Here is a 14479-nt window from a genome sequence, read left to right on the forward strand (position 1 = left end):
TCAGGATCTGTCTGAGATCTGTCTCGGTGAGACAGATAATAGCAATCCAAAGTGCTTTTTATGTGTGATCTGACAATTGATCAACCATTGCTTAAAAATTAAATACAGCTTAGCCGGTTAAATGCTGTGATCATAAAACACGTAAACAGCAGCACGCAGAAACACGAGGCAACGTTTTACGTGATGTTTACTTGTTGCTATGAGTAATAAGACAGAAAAAGCCACGCCAAAGTAAGTTTAGGAAGCCCACTAAGAATCACAATAAAAGCATTTAAAATAAATACCACACACAGTTGAGGAAACATTGGTTTAAGTACCTGATATGAAGCGGTCGCTGCATAAGCGAAATCCTTTACTCTCGGGATCCCACAGCTTCATTTTAGCCCGGTCACTAGCGCGTTTTATTACAATGATCCAATGTTTGCGGCGCCCCGGATCTTGGGGAATCCTGTAGATGGCTAATTTTCTTATGTCGTCCGCGTCTGTTCTGCATCCTGGGGCACAACAGGAATCTACCATATTTCCCGTTTGATTGAGTTTTCTGACAATAACAAATAGTCCAGCTGCCGACTTCTGCCTGCCAATATGGCGCCGTTTCGATTTGAACTGTTGCATGCCGGGAGAAGTGACGTCAACTCCCGGAGCTCTATTGCGGGGCAGCAGTAGCTTAACAGGCTGAGCGGGTTGTCCAGTAATCGGAAGGTTGCAGGTTCGATCCCGGCTCCGGACAGAGAATTCTGCTGTTGTGTCCTTGGGCGAGACACTTAACTCACCTTGCCTGCTGGTGGTGGTGAGTGGCACCCGTTCTTGGCAGTCTCGCCTCTGTCAGTGCGCCCTAGGGCAGCTGTGGCTACATTGTAGCTCATCAACATCAGTGTGTGAATGTGTGTGTGAATGGATGAATGGTACACTGTAGTGTAAAGCGCTTTGGAGTCCTTACTCTGAGAGGCGCTATACAAGTGCGAGTCATTTATCATTAAGTACTGTATTTTCCGGACTATAAGTCACACTTTTTTTCATAGTCTGGTTGGTCCTGCGACTTATATACCAAAGTGACTTATATGCCAAATTATGAATACCCCGCTGCTGCCGGCCGGCACCGGCCCAGGAATGAGCTCCCGTGCCCGCTGGGAGGGTTTGAAATAGGGATGAGCGAGTACACCACTATCTGTATCTGTTCAACCAACTAAATTATCTGTATCTGTACTCCGAATGGGCGCGGCATAACCCGGAAGTGGGCGTGGTTTAACTGGAAGTGGCTGTAGTTTACATCAATATATTATTTTAAGTCTGAAATTGATAAGGAATGATCAGAAGTTGATATGTGTATTGTTTATTTTAGGGATGAGCCGGATACTTGTTTCAGACGAGTATCCGGTACGGATAAAGCATTTTTGATGAATACAAGCATGAAACGAGTAAACCTCGTAAATATCTGTAATCGTGCTAAAGGAAAATCCTCATTGGGTAACTGACTGTCTTCACGCTCTGTGATTGGCCAGTCACATAGAGCGCCCGCTCCTCCCTACACACAAAACTCTCTAGCCGGCCGGGAGCTCAGTCCGTCCGGCTCATCCACGCACACACACAGATAGTAACGGATCTCGCTGTGATTGCTTCACTGTTGCTCACGTTTCTTCAGTTTTCTTCAGCTCGCCTCTTTTTCGGCTGAACATTTAAAGTGACTTTTTTCGTAACTTACCTGGTGCATTTGACAAGACAGAGCTGGCGTGCTGCATCAGTCACTCACTACCTCCGCTCCGGTTGGGTTTTTTACTTTTTTAAACTCCATCTCTCTCCCTCTCACCCTCTCTATCTCTCTCAGACACACACACCTTAATCAACATTGTTTTGTTTAACTTTGTTTGGGGCAGAATGCCAAGAACGTTAAGAAAAAAATCAGTTTAATCAAATTAAAATAAAAAAAATACATAAAGTTGTGTCTGGTTCTAGTATTTCATATTTCCTAGTTCCTACTGCATGAGTTCAGATGTATTAATCCATGCACTTAAATATTAATGTTCTGATTTTATTGAAACACTTGTTCTGAAATAGTTCCTTTACTATTGTTAATGCAACTTTTGTTATTTGTATATTCAACTTAAATCTTTAATTTCATCCCATTAAGGCCTTAAGTACATTGAACATACTCAGTTGCATCAATTCAACTAATTATTCATTACTTAAAATTTTAAGGCAACGGGTTACCTTGGTTTTTTTTTAAGTAGACTGAACTAATCGGGGTTTACAGTGTATATTCTTTTAATTTACAGACCTAATCAGACACTATCTGAATTTAGATTTTGTAATTCTGTAATACACTAGATTTTATACATTTTTAAAATACATTTAGTGACTTTGATTCTTTTATATCTTTGCTAAGGTTGTTCCATATTCTCACACCATTTACAGAAATAGTCATCTCCTTCATTCTGGTTCTAAATCTAGGTTTTTCTAAATACTTCAGTTCCTTTTAACCCCTAAGCATTCTGGCGTCCTGCCCTTGTGTTAATTAAACCTGGAAATTTAAGGGTTAAAGAAATAATTACTGACTCTTTTCTTAAAATATTTTCTGAATGTTGGTGGGTAGTGTATTTGTATTAGCTTTATACATTGTAATTTCATATTAACTAGATCATGAATCTTCAGTAATTTATATTTGATGAATATCAGATTGGATGGATCTCTAAAACAATTAATGATTCTCAATGCTCTTTTCTGTAGAACAGTGGTTGTGTATGAGTTTTACATGCAGATCCCCATATTTCTACACAGTAAGTTAAGAATGGGGCGATCAGTGAGTTTTTCAATATCAGCAATCCAGAACTATGCAGTAGTACTGTGATGGCTTTGGCAATTTTACTTCTGATATAACCTATGTGTGACTTCCAGGTGAGTGCTTCATCAAACATGACTCCTAAACATTTGGTTTCTTTCACCCTTTCAATGTCCATTCCATCTATTTTAATGTTACATCCTTGTTTTCTCTTTCATTAAACAATATATTTGTTTTAAGATTCAGTGAATGACATGTTGGGGTTTAGGTGCTTGACCCAAGACATGCAGAATCAACACGAGACAAATGTAAGATTAAAAAAAAAGGTTTTATTAAACGGTGCACAACTCCCAAACTGGGAGATGCAGGGGAGAGGGGCAGAAATGAACCTGCATGTAGAGTCTGGATTAGTAGAAGGTTTTGGTGGTTTGAAGGTGGAGGAGGAGTGGAGATCTTACTGTGCTGCTGGGGAGATGGTATGTGGGGAGGTCTGTTAGGTCTGAGGTGGCAGGATCCAAGTGTCCAGTGGGGTCGAGAATGGTTCCAGAAAGGGGTGGATGAGCGGTGGTGAAATGACTGAGGGAAGGAAGATGCAGGCTGAAGTGAGGTCCAGGAGTATGGCTGAATGTGTGAAGTTGAGCAGGATCTGAGAAAAACAAGGAGCAAACGTCAGGTAGAGTAATCAAAAGATATAACTAGACTAGAGTTTCCTAGAGACTGCGTGGCAGGTAAGTACCCAACTGGATATACCCGTGTGGAGTAATCAACTGGCGTTGAGCAGTGGTCTTCCTCCTCCTTTTAAGCCAGCAGTGGCTGATGATGGATCTGCTGCAGCCGGTTCCATTCAGACACCGCTCACCTGGAATGAATGCTGAAGCTGATTAGAGGATGAGGTCACCTCAGACCATGACAGTGAAAGTCTGTTTATAGCAAACCAGTTGATAACTTTTATCAGTTCATTATTTATCACTCTAGTTACTTCATTAATATCTGACCCTGAATAGAACAATGTTGTGTCATCAGCATATAAAACAGTACCAAGTAGCTTAGATACATTTACAAGATCATTAATAAATATATGAACAGTTTAAGTGCAAGGACCGACCCTTGTGGCACTCCATAATTAATCTCCTGCAGTTCTAATTTAGTGTTGTTTAGGTGGACACATTTTTATTTTTATTCTCTAAATAACTTTTAACCCATTGATGTGCTACACCTCTTATTCCATACTGATGCAGTTTCTGAAGTAACCTCAAGTGATCAGTAACATCAATGCTTTCTTCAAGTCAACAAAAATACTGATGAAGTAGTTTTTATTGTCTTTTGCTGTAGATATTTTGTCTCTTAGTTCCATTACTGTCATGCAATTTAAATGGTCTGATGTCTATGCTGACGGTGAAAAACACCTTGGACCAGTAGAGGACACAGAGGCCCAAACCATCACTTACTGGAAACTTCACCATCGTCTGTGCCTCTTCCTCCAGACTCTGTGATGCTCATTTACAAATGAGCTGCAGACTTTACTTTCTCCTGAAAAGAGGACTTTGGCCCACTGAGCAACAATTCAGGTCCTTCTTCTCTACAGTAAATGCCTCTGACTTCTCTGGTTCAGGAGCAGATCGACTGGATTCATCTGTTTGTAGCTCGTTATGCTTCATCCTCGGTCCACTACTGGCAAAGCTCCCCCAATTCCTGAATGGATTTAATCTGACAATAGTTCAGAGTAATTAATCTACAAAATAAATCTGTTTTACTTGCCTAAAGAGTAAAAATTATGGAAATGTATCATAATAAAATACTTGGGATGCAACTGCATGTGTGTTTTTTTTATTTGTTTTTATAATTATATTTAATAATTGTCATTATATATCTGAAATAGTAAAAAATGACAGTTGTTTGATTGTTAAAAACAGCTTATACCTGCATGAAAATCAGAATAGTTTTCGGTTTTAAACATTTATGTGGCTGTGCGGACACCAGAGGGCGCTGTTTGTAACATTTCACACAGTTCTGGATTTTTTGAACGATTTTCTTTTTGTTTTTGTCATCAGAATTTTGCCAGAACACCGAACTTGAAATTTAACTCTACTATCATTTTTTTACACATTTTATTCCATTTGTTAACGTTCGTTTTGCTTTGTGCTTACATCAAAATTTCTGGGAAAAATCATTGATAAATATGTATTTTGTCATTGACTTACACATTATTTGCAAATCTAAAAGAAAAAACTAATTTAACAAAAAAATATCATTCTAATATTGTGCTTTGGAGATTTTTATAATGTTAGTATGATTGTACACTTGACTTCCTAATAAATTATTAAACATTACTAAATCTTATACAAATCTATTAGTTTAGATTGAACCTCCAACAGAAAAGAGGAAGCCTTGCAACTTTAAAGATAAAACAATCTGACTTGTACTTGATTATTATACCAAAGCTACACAAATTCTGCAGTTTCTGTTTTTATAAGATCAAAAGGTGTCAGATTCTACTACTTTGTTTCAGATTGAAAAAAGTCTTCTCATTTTCATTATTTAGTCTCTAGCTTTTCCTGAGTAGTTCCTAGGAAATAATGAGCAGTTTTTCTTTATTTTTTTAATAAACAATTTTTTTTCAGCGAATCAGCTCAACGTCTCAGCAAAAGAATGTAATCACTCCATATAAAATCAGTTTTTATGCATTCCATCAGCAATTTAAGGCTAAAGACGAGTAGTTTGTCTTTTTATGTTAGACCCACAAGAAGATTATTTGTTTACATATTTTGCAGTGAAAACTTATGTTTTACTTCTTCAAATGGAAACATAAATGCACAAATCTGTAGGCCTGCAGGCCTCTCATGAGATCTCATAAACTTAGAAACAACGCCCGATTTGAGCCATTTTACCTCCGACTTGTTGATTCTAGCTCTAAATACGTTGACTCAGTCTCCATCTTGCTTCTTCACTGGCCAACAGTCTGCTGCTCACACTGAGAGTGTGACACCTCCGTCTTTTAACAGAAGATCGAGTCAAGAATTCCCTTTGATGTCATCCCCCTTCTCTTCCTCTCAAAGGAAAGGTCAAAATAATAAATGTAGGCTCAACTGATGGGCTGGCAGGAGGTTGGGCATTGATTTTTGGATGACTGATCCCCAAAAGATGTGATGAATTCTTACAGTGAAGCATGGCCAAAGGAAAAAATAAGAGCATGAGTCCTTTTTTTAATGAAAAAGTCAATCAAATCTGCAGATAACCCTGACTCACACACCTCTGTTATTTCTCTCTAAACATGAAATTAAGGATTTCTTTCACATTATTTTGAGCTGAGAGAAATCAGTGCAAGAGTAATATCACAGCTCAAAGAAGCAGTTTGGCACATTTAACAAACACTTAAGTTTGCTTGAGGACTTGTTGGGTCAGAATAACGTTTTATTTTATCAGGAAGATTTCTCGTAATACTCCTCCTCAAAATTTTGTTTTATTTTATGAAAGATCAAAAACAGGACAAAGGAATAAGGAAGCCAGTTCATGTAGCACAGTGGTGCTTTGAGCTAGCTCGTTATTCAAGGCAACTTTCATACATTTTTAATATTTAAATTAGTTGAATAAAGGCTTGAGTTACATGGAGGTTGGATGTATTTATGGAATGACGAGTTCAAGCTGTCTTTACGCTGTAATTTTGACTTAAATGAGTCAAAAAGTTGATTGAGTCAACAAATTAGTGTTTACAGTGAACAATTTATTACTTAGTTTTTATTACTTAGTATTATATATATATATATATATATATATATATATATATATATATATATATATATATATATATATATATATATGTATATATATATATATATATATATATATATATATATATATATATATATATATATATATATATATATATGTATGTACAGTCAATCTCGTATTATCGGTGCAGTATTTTTAACACATAATAGATTACAAAACATTTGGATTCATAATATAAAAGTTTATTTTATCACAACTTTGTTATTTTGCAATATTTATGTGCTAATTTTAAAATAGGGAATTGTTTTATTTCAGATAAATAAGAACATTAAAATGACTTTGTGTCCTCGTGAAAATTTTGTTTTTGTTGCACCATAAAAGAAAGTTTGTACCAAAGTAGAAAGGCAAACAGGTAAAAATGCCATTAAAATAATTATTGAATGTAAAAATGATTTAACAAGTGCTCTCTGAGACACGTTTAGATCAGATCATTTTTGTTAATTTAGGTAAAAATAATAAAAGAGTGGAACACCTTCCTGCATTAAAGCATCACTTGCTTGTTTCCACACACAGGCTGTGTGTTGACAAACCAGTGTGATCTTTCATTTCCCCACACACACATAGACACACGCGCGCGCGCGTAATTTCCTGATGAGCATCTGCTGACCGCGCAGAGACGCACCGGAGCACGCGGAGACGCTCCATCCCGTGCGCAGTCCCGTTCTGGATCACACGTCACCACGGCAACCGGCGTCCACTCAGTCCGCGGTCCGCAACCGTGAGGTCCGATCCCGTCTGCAGGCGACCGGAGATCCCGCAAATCCACAGTAAGTTTGTGTCAGTCTTCATGCGGCAGTGCGGCTTGGGTTTAGTAACAGGGCACGAGGGAGGCTGAAGGAATGTCGCTGCAGAATCGGATGATTTATTTGGTATAATTTGAGGGTTTGCTGCAGGTTGCCTGATGTATGTGTATCAGAAAATAGACAGATCCATAATGCTCTACCTTATGTGAGAGGCAGCAAAATGTGTCCGAAACATTGAAAAATCCATTTAATTTATCAAACAGCATGATGTAGCATCCCAAACTGGAAGAAAATAGACACAAAACGAGCCTTTTCCTCCATCTGTGCTCTGACTGCTGCTCCAAGTCTTGTTGCAGCAGTCATCAATGCAGCAAGTTGTGATATGCATGAGCAGTGAACCTTGAAGAACTTGACAGAAGGTGGCAAACACTCTGTTCTCGCCTATTCATGGCTGAGCATCCACCTCACACCTTCCTGTGTGACACATCCACTTAACGGAACTGTAAAGTGAAGGAGATTTCAGCGGGTGACTAAAGCTGTCATGTGCAGCTGGCTGGACTTGTTTCCTGCAGAGTGTGGGAACACAGAGCGTTCTGACAGCAGCTCATTAGTTTATCATAGATTCAGGATGATTCATCATCATCATCATCATACCCACAGCATGGGGAGGAAAAATGGTCAGTACATGACCACGACAACCACCCACCCCCGTGACTACTAAAACTCATAATCATTTATGAAAACCAGATTTCAGAATGGTTTAAAAAATACTCCACTTTAACACATCATTTATTCACACTTCACGAGTTTAAGGGCTTTGGTAAATAATCCTGTATCATCACAAACACATTTCCTGTGCTTCAGGGACTTCTCCACGGCTCTTTGCCTGCTGGTTCATCTACTGTGAGTCACTGGCATCAGTGGGCCAAAGTGGGGTCCCTAGCTGAGAGAGGGGGAGGTGTTGCCTGCGAGATAAGTGGCTCCTCACCTCTTCTCACCACTACCAGATGATCATTTGCTGAAGGATGAAAACTTGAATCACCATCAGAGCAGAGATGCTTTCAATACATCCGATTTAAGATGCTGCAGCTTGACGGAAATCAGAGGAAGAGATGGGGCTGAGATATGAATCACACTCAGTTATGAAACATGTTTACGCTCTAAAAGGCTGTGGAATCTAGAAATGTCTCAAAGCTGCAGAATCCTCATAAGCACTGTGTTTATAAGCAATATATTGTGTTAAACACCTTTAGATTGTAATCAGTGGGCGTTTGGGAGTCAATTGGATTCAAGATGGCCGCAGCAGCCATGCGGAAAACACTAAATATGTCGTGTTTTAGAGTTTTTGTGCGTTCTGTTTGGTATTTTGAGTAGTTTTTTTGTATCTGTGCCATCTGCTCCTCCTTGAGGATCAGCTGATTCCTCACACCTGCCTCTGTCACTTTAAACACTCACCTGTTCTCATTCAGCAATCAGCTTCCCACCTTTTTTAAAGTGTTTGGTTTCACTGCTCTAGTTTCACACCCCTCCTGTTCTCTCTGCTTCTGCTTTTGGATTCCTGTAAGTTCATTTTTGTTCTACTGTGAGCTTGCCTTACTTTTATTTAATTTTCAAAAACCCTCAATGTTGATGTTGGCAATGATTAAATCTTGTGCAGTTATACAAATAATGAACAAAATTTTGATTTGTAAGTAGCTGAAAGTCATCCACTTCACATGATGTGTGTGCAACACAACCATAAAATGCAGAACAAGAATTCATGGCATTTTCTATGTAAGGAATCTACTCTAGAAATTAGTTAGCTGTTGATATAAATTCAAGGATCTATTTTCCTTTAAATAAAATACTCTGGTGTCAGAAAGCACATACTACACTTTTGGTCATTTTTACCATTTAGGAGAGAATATTCAGCATCATTCTTATTTTAGCTTAAAAGAAAGGTACATTTCTGTTTAGCTTGCTGCTAATAGGTCCTGCTATAGCTTGTTGATTAACTCTTGTTTAACACTGATAATAAAATAAATTTGTCTACCACTAGTGGTAGAGTGGCCGCCCTGAGACTGGGAGATGAGGGTTAGATTCCTGGCCAGGTCATACCAAAGACCTTGGAAAAAACGGGGCCCAATGCCTCCCTGCTCAACACTCCACATTAAGGGGTTGGATTGGGGGTTGAACCCCCAAATGGTTCCTGAGCAAAACTGCGTCTGCAGCTCACCGCTCCCCCAGAGGATGGGTCAAATGCGGAGAACAGATTTCGCACACATCAGTGTGTGTGACAACTACTCGAACTTTGGGAATTTTTTTTAAGTGAAGACACTTTGGCCTTCCCACCTAAAAATAGGGAACCTAAGTCACGCCCATCTATTTCCGCACCATGGGTCTCCGGAAGAACAAAAAATGAATGCAAGTCAATGGGGCTAAAAAAAAACCTCTATTTTCTAATTCCGTTTGTTTTGAGCCATGGATTTCACATATGTCTGTGAATTTTAGACACATTTGATACCAAGAATGCACTTATTTTCGAACGGGGGGAAACACTTTTTTAGGTTTTGTGTGAAAATAAGTCCAGGACTACAAATGCGCTTCACAAAAGTGACCTCATCGAACCAGACACGGAGAAAACTGAGGATTAAGAGCTGTAAATTCAGAAAACTTCCCATAGGAGGAAAGAACCACCATAAATCTGACCATGTGTAAGTAGCAGCTACTTCAGGGGAGAGGAGATTATGTCACGTATGCGATATGGCGATTTCTGGTGTGCAGTAATGCTAATTACAAACATTTACAAGCTGATAAATCTTAAAGTATGTGACTGGTGTGGTCGAAACCCCAATCATTACTTTTCATTTAAATTGCAGTACAACAGGTGTGCGATCCAGGGCCTGAGGCAAAGCAGATTAGAAAATAGTGTTTTTAGCCCCCTTGACTTGCATTCATTTTTTTTTTCTTTTTTTGTTCCGGGGACCCTTGAGCCGATTGGAAAGGGAGGAGACTTAGGCTCCCTATACTTTTAAGACTTGGAAGAAACAATTGCTCTAATTTTTTCTTCCCAACACTTGAAAGAATGGGGCACTTGCGCCCTCTGCTGGCAAAAACTAGAACAATATCTCCGGTTTTTGAGGCATCTTTCTGGGTGCTCAGCACCCCTAAACCTCTGATGCTAGCATCGCCCCTGGGGTACTCGTGTGTTTTGGGTGACATTACAGCACCAGATTTTAGCCCAACACCTGTCAAATTAACTGCCTTTTTGTCATTTTTGAGTTTGCAATTGGCTGTGGTGGCCATCTTGGATGGGGTTTCAGCTGTAAATGTGCCGCCACTGATTAATTTCTGAGTTTATTAAAACTCGTTAAAATTAGGAGATGTTTTGCAGATTGGGACGGTTTTATTCTCATTCTGCTGTTTTGTGTAATTTCTGGCAGGATCGTCGGGCAGCACAATCACACTTGGTTGAAAACTGAGTCTGTCTGACCTGGGCTCCTTGTCCTCGATTCTGAGATCTGTTTGGGAGATTGTTCAGGCAGCTGAGCAGCTATGGTGAAGCTGGGTAGTAATCTGTCCGATAAGCTGGAGAAGCAGCCATCTGCAGATGGCTTTGATAACATCCCCCTCATCACACCCCTGGAGGTCAGCCAGCTCCAGCAGCCGTTCGCAGACGAGGTAAACATGTCCTATGGCTACAGTGTCTTTTTCTGTAGGTTTCTTTTGCTTTAATATTCTTTCAGGTTTGCAAAAGTGGAAAAAAAAACATTGTTAAGGATCACAGAAAGTATTAGACAAAAGCTATTAAAATTCTTGTGAGCACACTTTCCTTCCCCTCATAAGTCCCTTTGCTGAGCCTGCTGTAGTTACCTTTCTGCAACCACCAGCTCAGGTTGAATCCTTGGCATCGGTTTATACAAAGGCTCCTGTGAATGCATAATGAAAAAGACTGGAGGGAATATATTTATATACATTAGGTTGGATGACTGGAGCCAAACAAGCTGTTCCACAGAAGGGAAAACTGGTGTTAAACTAAATGTCAGTCCCCAAGCATCCTCTTAAGGAATAGAAACCGAACGCTAAAACTTTTGCAGGTCTTTAAATGCATACTTGATTAATCACGAAGAGCATCAAGCTGTGTTCTGCAACCTTTACAATCATAAGAGCCATTTCTGCCCTTGGTTCTGCTAATGGATGGCAAAACATTCTTGAAGCTTGAGATAAAAAAATAACTCAAATTATAAATTTGATTACATTGAAAAGTGAGAGAAGCCTGTGTTTGACAGCTACCTCCTTTAATTTATGTGGATGAATCCTAATTTCAGAATATTTGGCTATTTAATGATTCACTAAAATTATGTATCTTTTTGTCCTTTTCGGTTTAATCTCATTTGTGTGCAAAATGTAACTTTATTTCCTCTAAATGGGTGAAAGGGGTGAATTGCTTTATACTTCATCATCATTTTGTCGAATTAAATCACACGTTTGCATAAAAGCGGAATAAAGGGAAATGGCTAAAGCCACTTATTATAAAATAACTATTTAATTTCCTCCTTACTAAACTGCATGCAGCCCCACAGCTGCAGCTTTCAGATGCCTGAGCTGATGGACGATCATGTTTCTGCTGTAGGTCGTGGTGAAGACCAAGACGGAGTATCAGCTGCAGCAGAAGAACAGGCGATTTGTTCCCAACATCAGGAAGCTGAATATTAATTTCTACAGTGATGTTTCAGATAAAGCAAAGGTACGTCATATGGAGGGCAATATGCTCTAAAACTAAATGAATGAAACCATCAAACCATGAAGTTAAAGTTGCTGTTTTGTAGTTTTTCTTCTGACGGCACCATCTAGTGGTTGACAAGCGTATCACCTCATGACCTACTTTGATTCCCGTATTTACAGCCGAAAGCAACGCCTCGTTTATGAACGCACTCCTCTAGCCAACAGAGCTAAAACATATTGTCTCACAATTATGCTCATGTTGTGTTTCCATATTTATATTTAAAGACTTGTCGATGAGCAAGCTCGCAACTCTGCATCAACCGAGTCGCATCCTCTAACCCTTGAGCACGCACTGTGTTTGACGTTCGTACGTAAGCGGTTCTCTATTGATATCGGTTAGTGCTGACCGGCGTTCAGTTCGTATTCTGTTGAGCTCTACGGGAGGGGGCGGGCTTAGCAAAAAACTTATTTCCTACATTGTATCACAGTACATAAGACAATCACATATGTTTTTCTGAAAAATTGTACCTGAAAGAGGGCAGCTTTAAACTGGAACTTTGTTTTCCCATGGATTATGGTTTCCATATTCAGCCTTTACCTTAAGGATTTCTTTTCAGATCATAGGTTTGATCCTCATCACGTTGGCCTTCCTGACCAGCCTGCTGCTCCTGCTCATGTACAAAGCCATGTGGTATGACCAGCTAACCTGCCCAGAAGGCTTTGTCCTTAAGGTTGGTACCTCTCACTCGTGAGGTTAAGTATTAGTCTGTATTACACCTACTCAAAAAACCTCTGCCTCTGTTCTCGTCACACCCCCTCAGCGCTCGCTTTAGGGACAGCTCTGTAACCCAGGTTGGTTAAAGAGATGGGGTGATGGAGGAGCAAGAGAGGGTGATGGATTATTTCTGGTCAGCCAGAAACTGGGATGCCCATTGTGAATCAGAGGGTCTTTAATTAGGACTCGGCGTGACTAAAGTGTGATGGAGGGGGAAAAGAGGGGGAGAAGAGCAGACCTTCTGGCAACACTTTAAATGTTTTAGCAGGTTGGCCTAGCATTTTTTTTACTTCTGCTTCATTTGGGACAAAACTTGTATTGTGCTTCTGAGAATATTTAAAAGTTAAAGGATATTTAGCAACTTTTTCATATTTAATTATTTTCTTGAGCCCGTATTTGGTGAAGTTACTCTTTACAGGGTTAATGAAAGGCCACCTAGCCCCCATCGCCTCCTGTTATCAGAATATTTCAGTTAAAGCTTCAGTTGCTGGAATCTGTTGGGACTTGAAAAATAAATGAGCTGACATATCTGGCGCTGCACTCTGATCATGAAAAGTTTATTTGTTTCATTTAGTGATAAATCACTCCAGTACACACACAAAAGGCTCTAAGTTATTAAAAAGACAAAAATCAAAGCAAGGAGAGGTTTTGCTTTTAGTTCTACTAACTGACACTAGGGGGTGCTAAAAGCACACCAAAACTGCCTAGTTCCCTGTAACACATTTAAACCAGAGCAAACGAGTCTGATGCCACACTGACGTTTCAGGGTTGAGCCTTTTTGGGTCCATCTATTTAAATTTAGACTTAAAATGTTTTCGAACGTTTCTTAAACCAAGGAGTAAAAAGAGGTTTTGGTGTTGAAATTGCTTTGGGTGAACTTGGCTTTAGCCCATCCTCGTGGTCATCTTGACATCTCAATGAGAACTCGTAAAATATTTCTAATGAGATTATGATGCCATCAGGAAGAGGCTTAATTTTATATCTCAATAAGAATGACTGGAACCACCATAGCTGTTTCTTTGTCCTCCAACAGCAGAAGCACTGCACCCCTGCAGCTCCGGAGATGTATTACACAGATCAGCAGGAGGAAGAGGAGGCGCAGGGGGAGGCTGGAGCCCGCAGCAGCACCAACACCGGCCTCTACGCCGCTCTCAGCCACCTCAACCAGGTCAAGAGAACTGGACCTGAGCTGCCATCGTCATGGTTACCAGTCATCGGTGCACAGAAGGAGGCTGAGGAGACTCTCGACAGAGAGCCACTGAAAGAGGGGCCAGAGGGGGAAAAGTGAAGGATCTGATAAAATGTGTAGTTCAAAGGGTGGCTTTTTTGTGATTGAACACAATTTTCTCTGCTCTGGCTTGTTTGCTTCAGCACCACAAAACTTTAAAAGTGTTACAGTCTCTTTAAATCAGCAACAAAAGTCTGTGTGTTATTTGTTCCTGTTAGAATCTAACATAATGGAGAGTTTTAACACAAGTCTGCATCATCTGTTCACTTTCATAGATGTAAATACTATGTGCACACGCTACGCACACGGCCAATGTGTATCTGCATTCATGTAGCTGCCTATGCTGTGTAGTGTTTGCTTAGTGGTGAAAGATGGAGGTGAAGTGAGATCTCACTGAGAAGTGGAAGATGACACGTTTTAACATCTTACTGTAACATAAGCACATCTTGTTCTTTTACTCTGCA

At 39.8% G+C, this 14479-nt stretch overlaps 1 protein-coding gene across 3 annotated transcripts; it reads left to right on the forward strand.

The window, feature by feature from the left end:
* The first annotated feature begins 7194 nt into the window (after positions 1–7194).
* On the forward strand, positions 7195–14195 carry caly (calcyon neuron-specific vesicular protein). 3 transcript variants are annotated; one of them, XM_015967788.3, is made up of 5 exons: positions 7195–7332; positions 10731–10968; positions 11921–12034; positions 12630–12743; positions 13821–14195. In XM_015967788.3, the coding sequence occupies exons 2-5, from the start codon at positions 10843–10845 to the stop codon at positions 14073–14075; spliced, it is 609 nt and encodes a 202-aa protein (XP_015823274.1). In that variant the 5' UTR covers positions 7195–7332; positions 10731–10842; the 3' UTR covers positions 14076–14195. The 3 variants fall into 3 exon arrangements, with proteins under 3 accessions (XP_015823274.1, XP_015823284.1, XP_054599549.1); XM_015967798.3 differs by lacking the exon at positions 7195–7332 and adding an exon at positions 8792–8868; XM_054743574.2 differs by lacking the exon at positions 7195–7332 and adding an exon at positions 8792–8868 and having other exon boundaries at positions 13824–14195.
* Positions 14196–14479: the final 284 nt, after the last annotated feature.

This window comes from Nothobranchius furzeri, chromosome 4 (assembly GCF_043380555.1).
Source record: "Nothobranchius furzeri strain GRZ-AD chromosome 4, NfurGRZ-RIMD1, whole genome shotgun sequence".
Classification (NCBI taxonomy): Eukaryota; Metazoa; Chordata; class Actinopteri; order Cyprinodontiformes; family Nothobranchiidae; genus Nothobranchius; species Nothobranchius furzeri.

What these genes read in the sequence shown, in the direction of transcription:
- caly (XM_015967788.3), top strand. Translation starts at nt 10,843, where the DNA reads ATGGTGAAGCTGGGTAGTAATCTGTCCGATAAGCTGGAGAAGCAGCCA. An exon ending in AGCAGCCGTTCGCAGACGAG is followed by an intron (nt 10,969 to 11,920) that starts GTAAACATGTCC and finishes TTTCTGCTGTAG; the next exon opens with GTCGTGGTGAAGACCAAGAC. An exon ending in CAGAAGGCTTTGTCCTTAAG is followed by an intron (nt 12,744 to 13,820) that starts GTTGGTACCTCT and finishes GTCCTCCAACAG; the next exon opens with CAGAAGCACTGCACCCCTGC.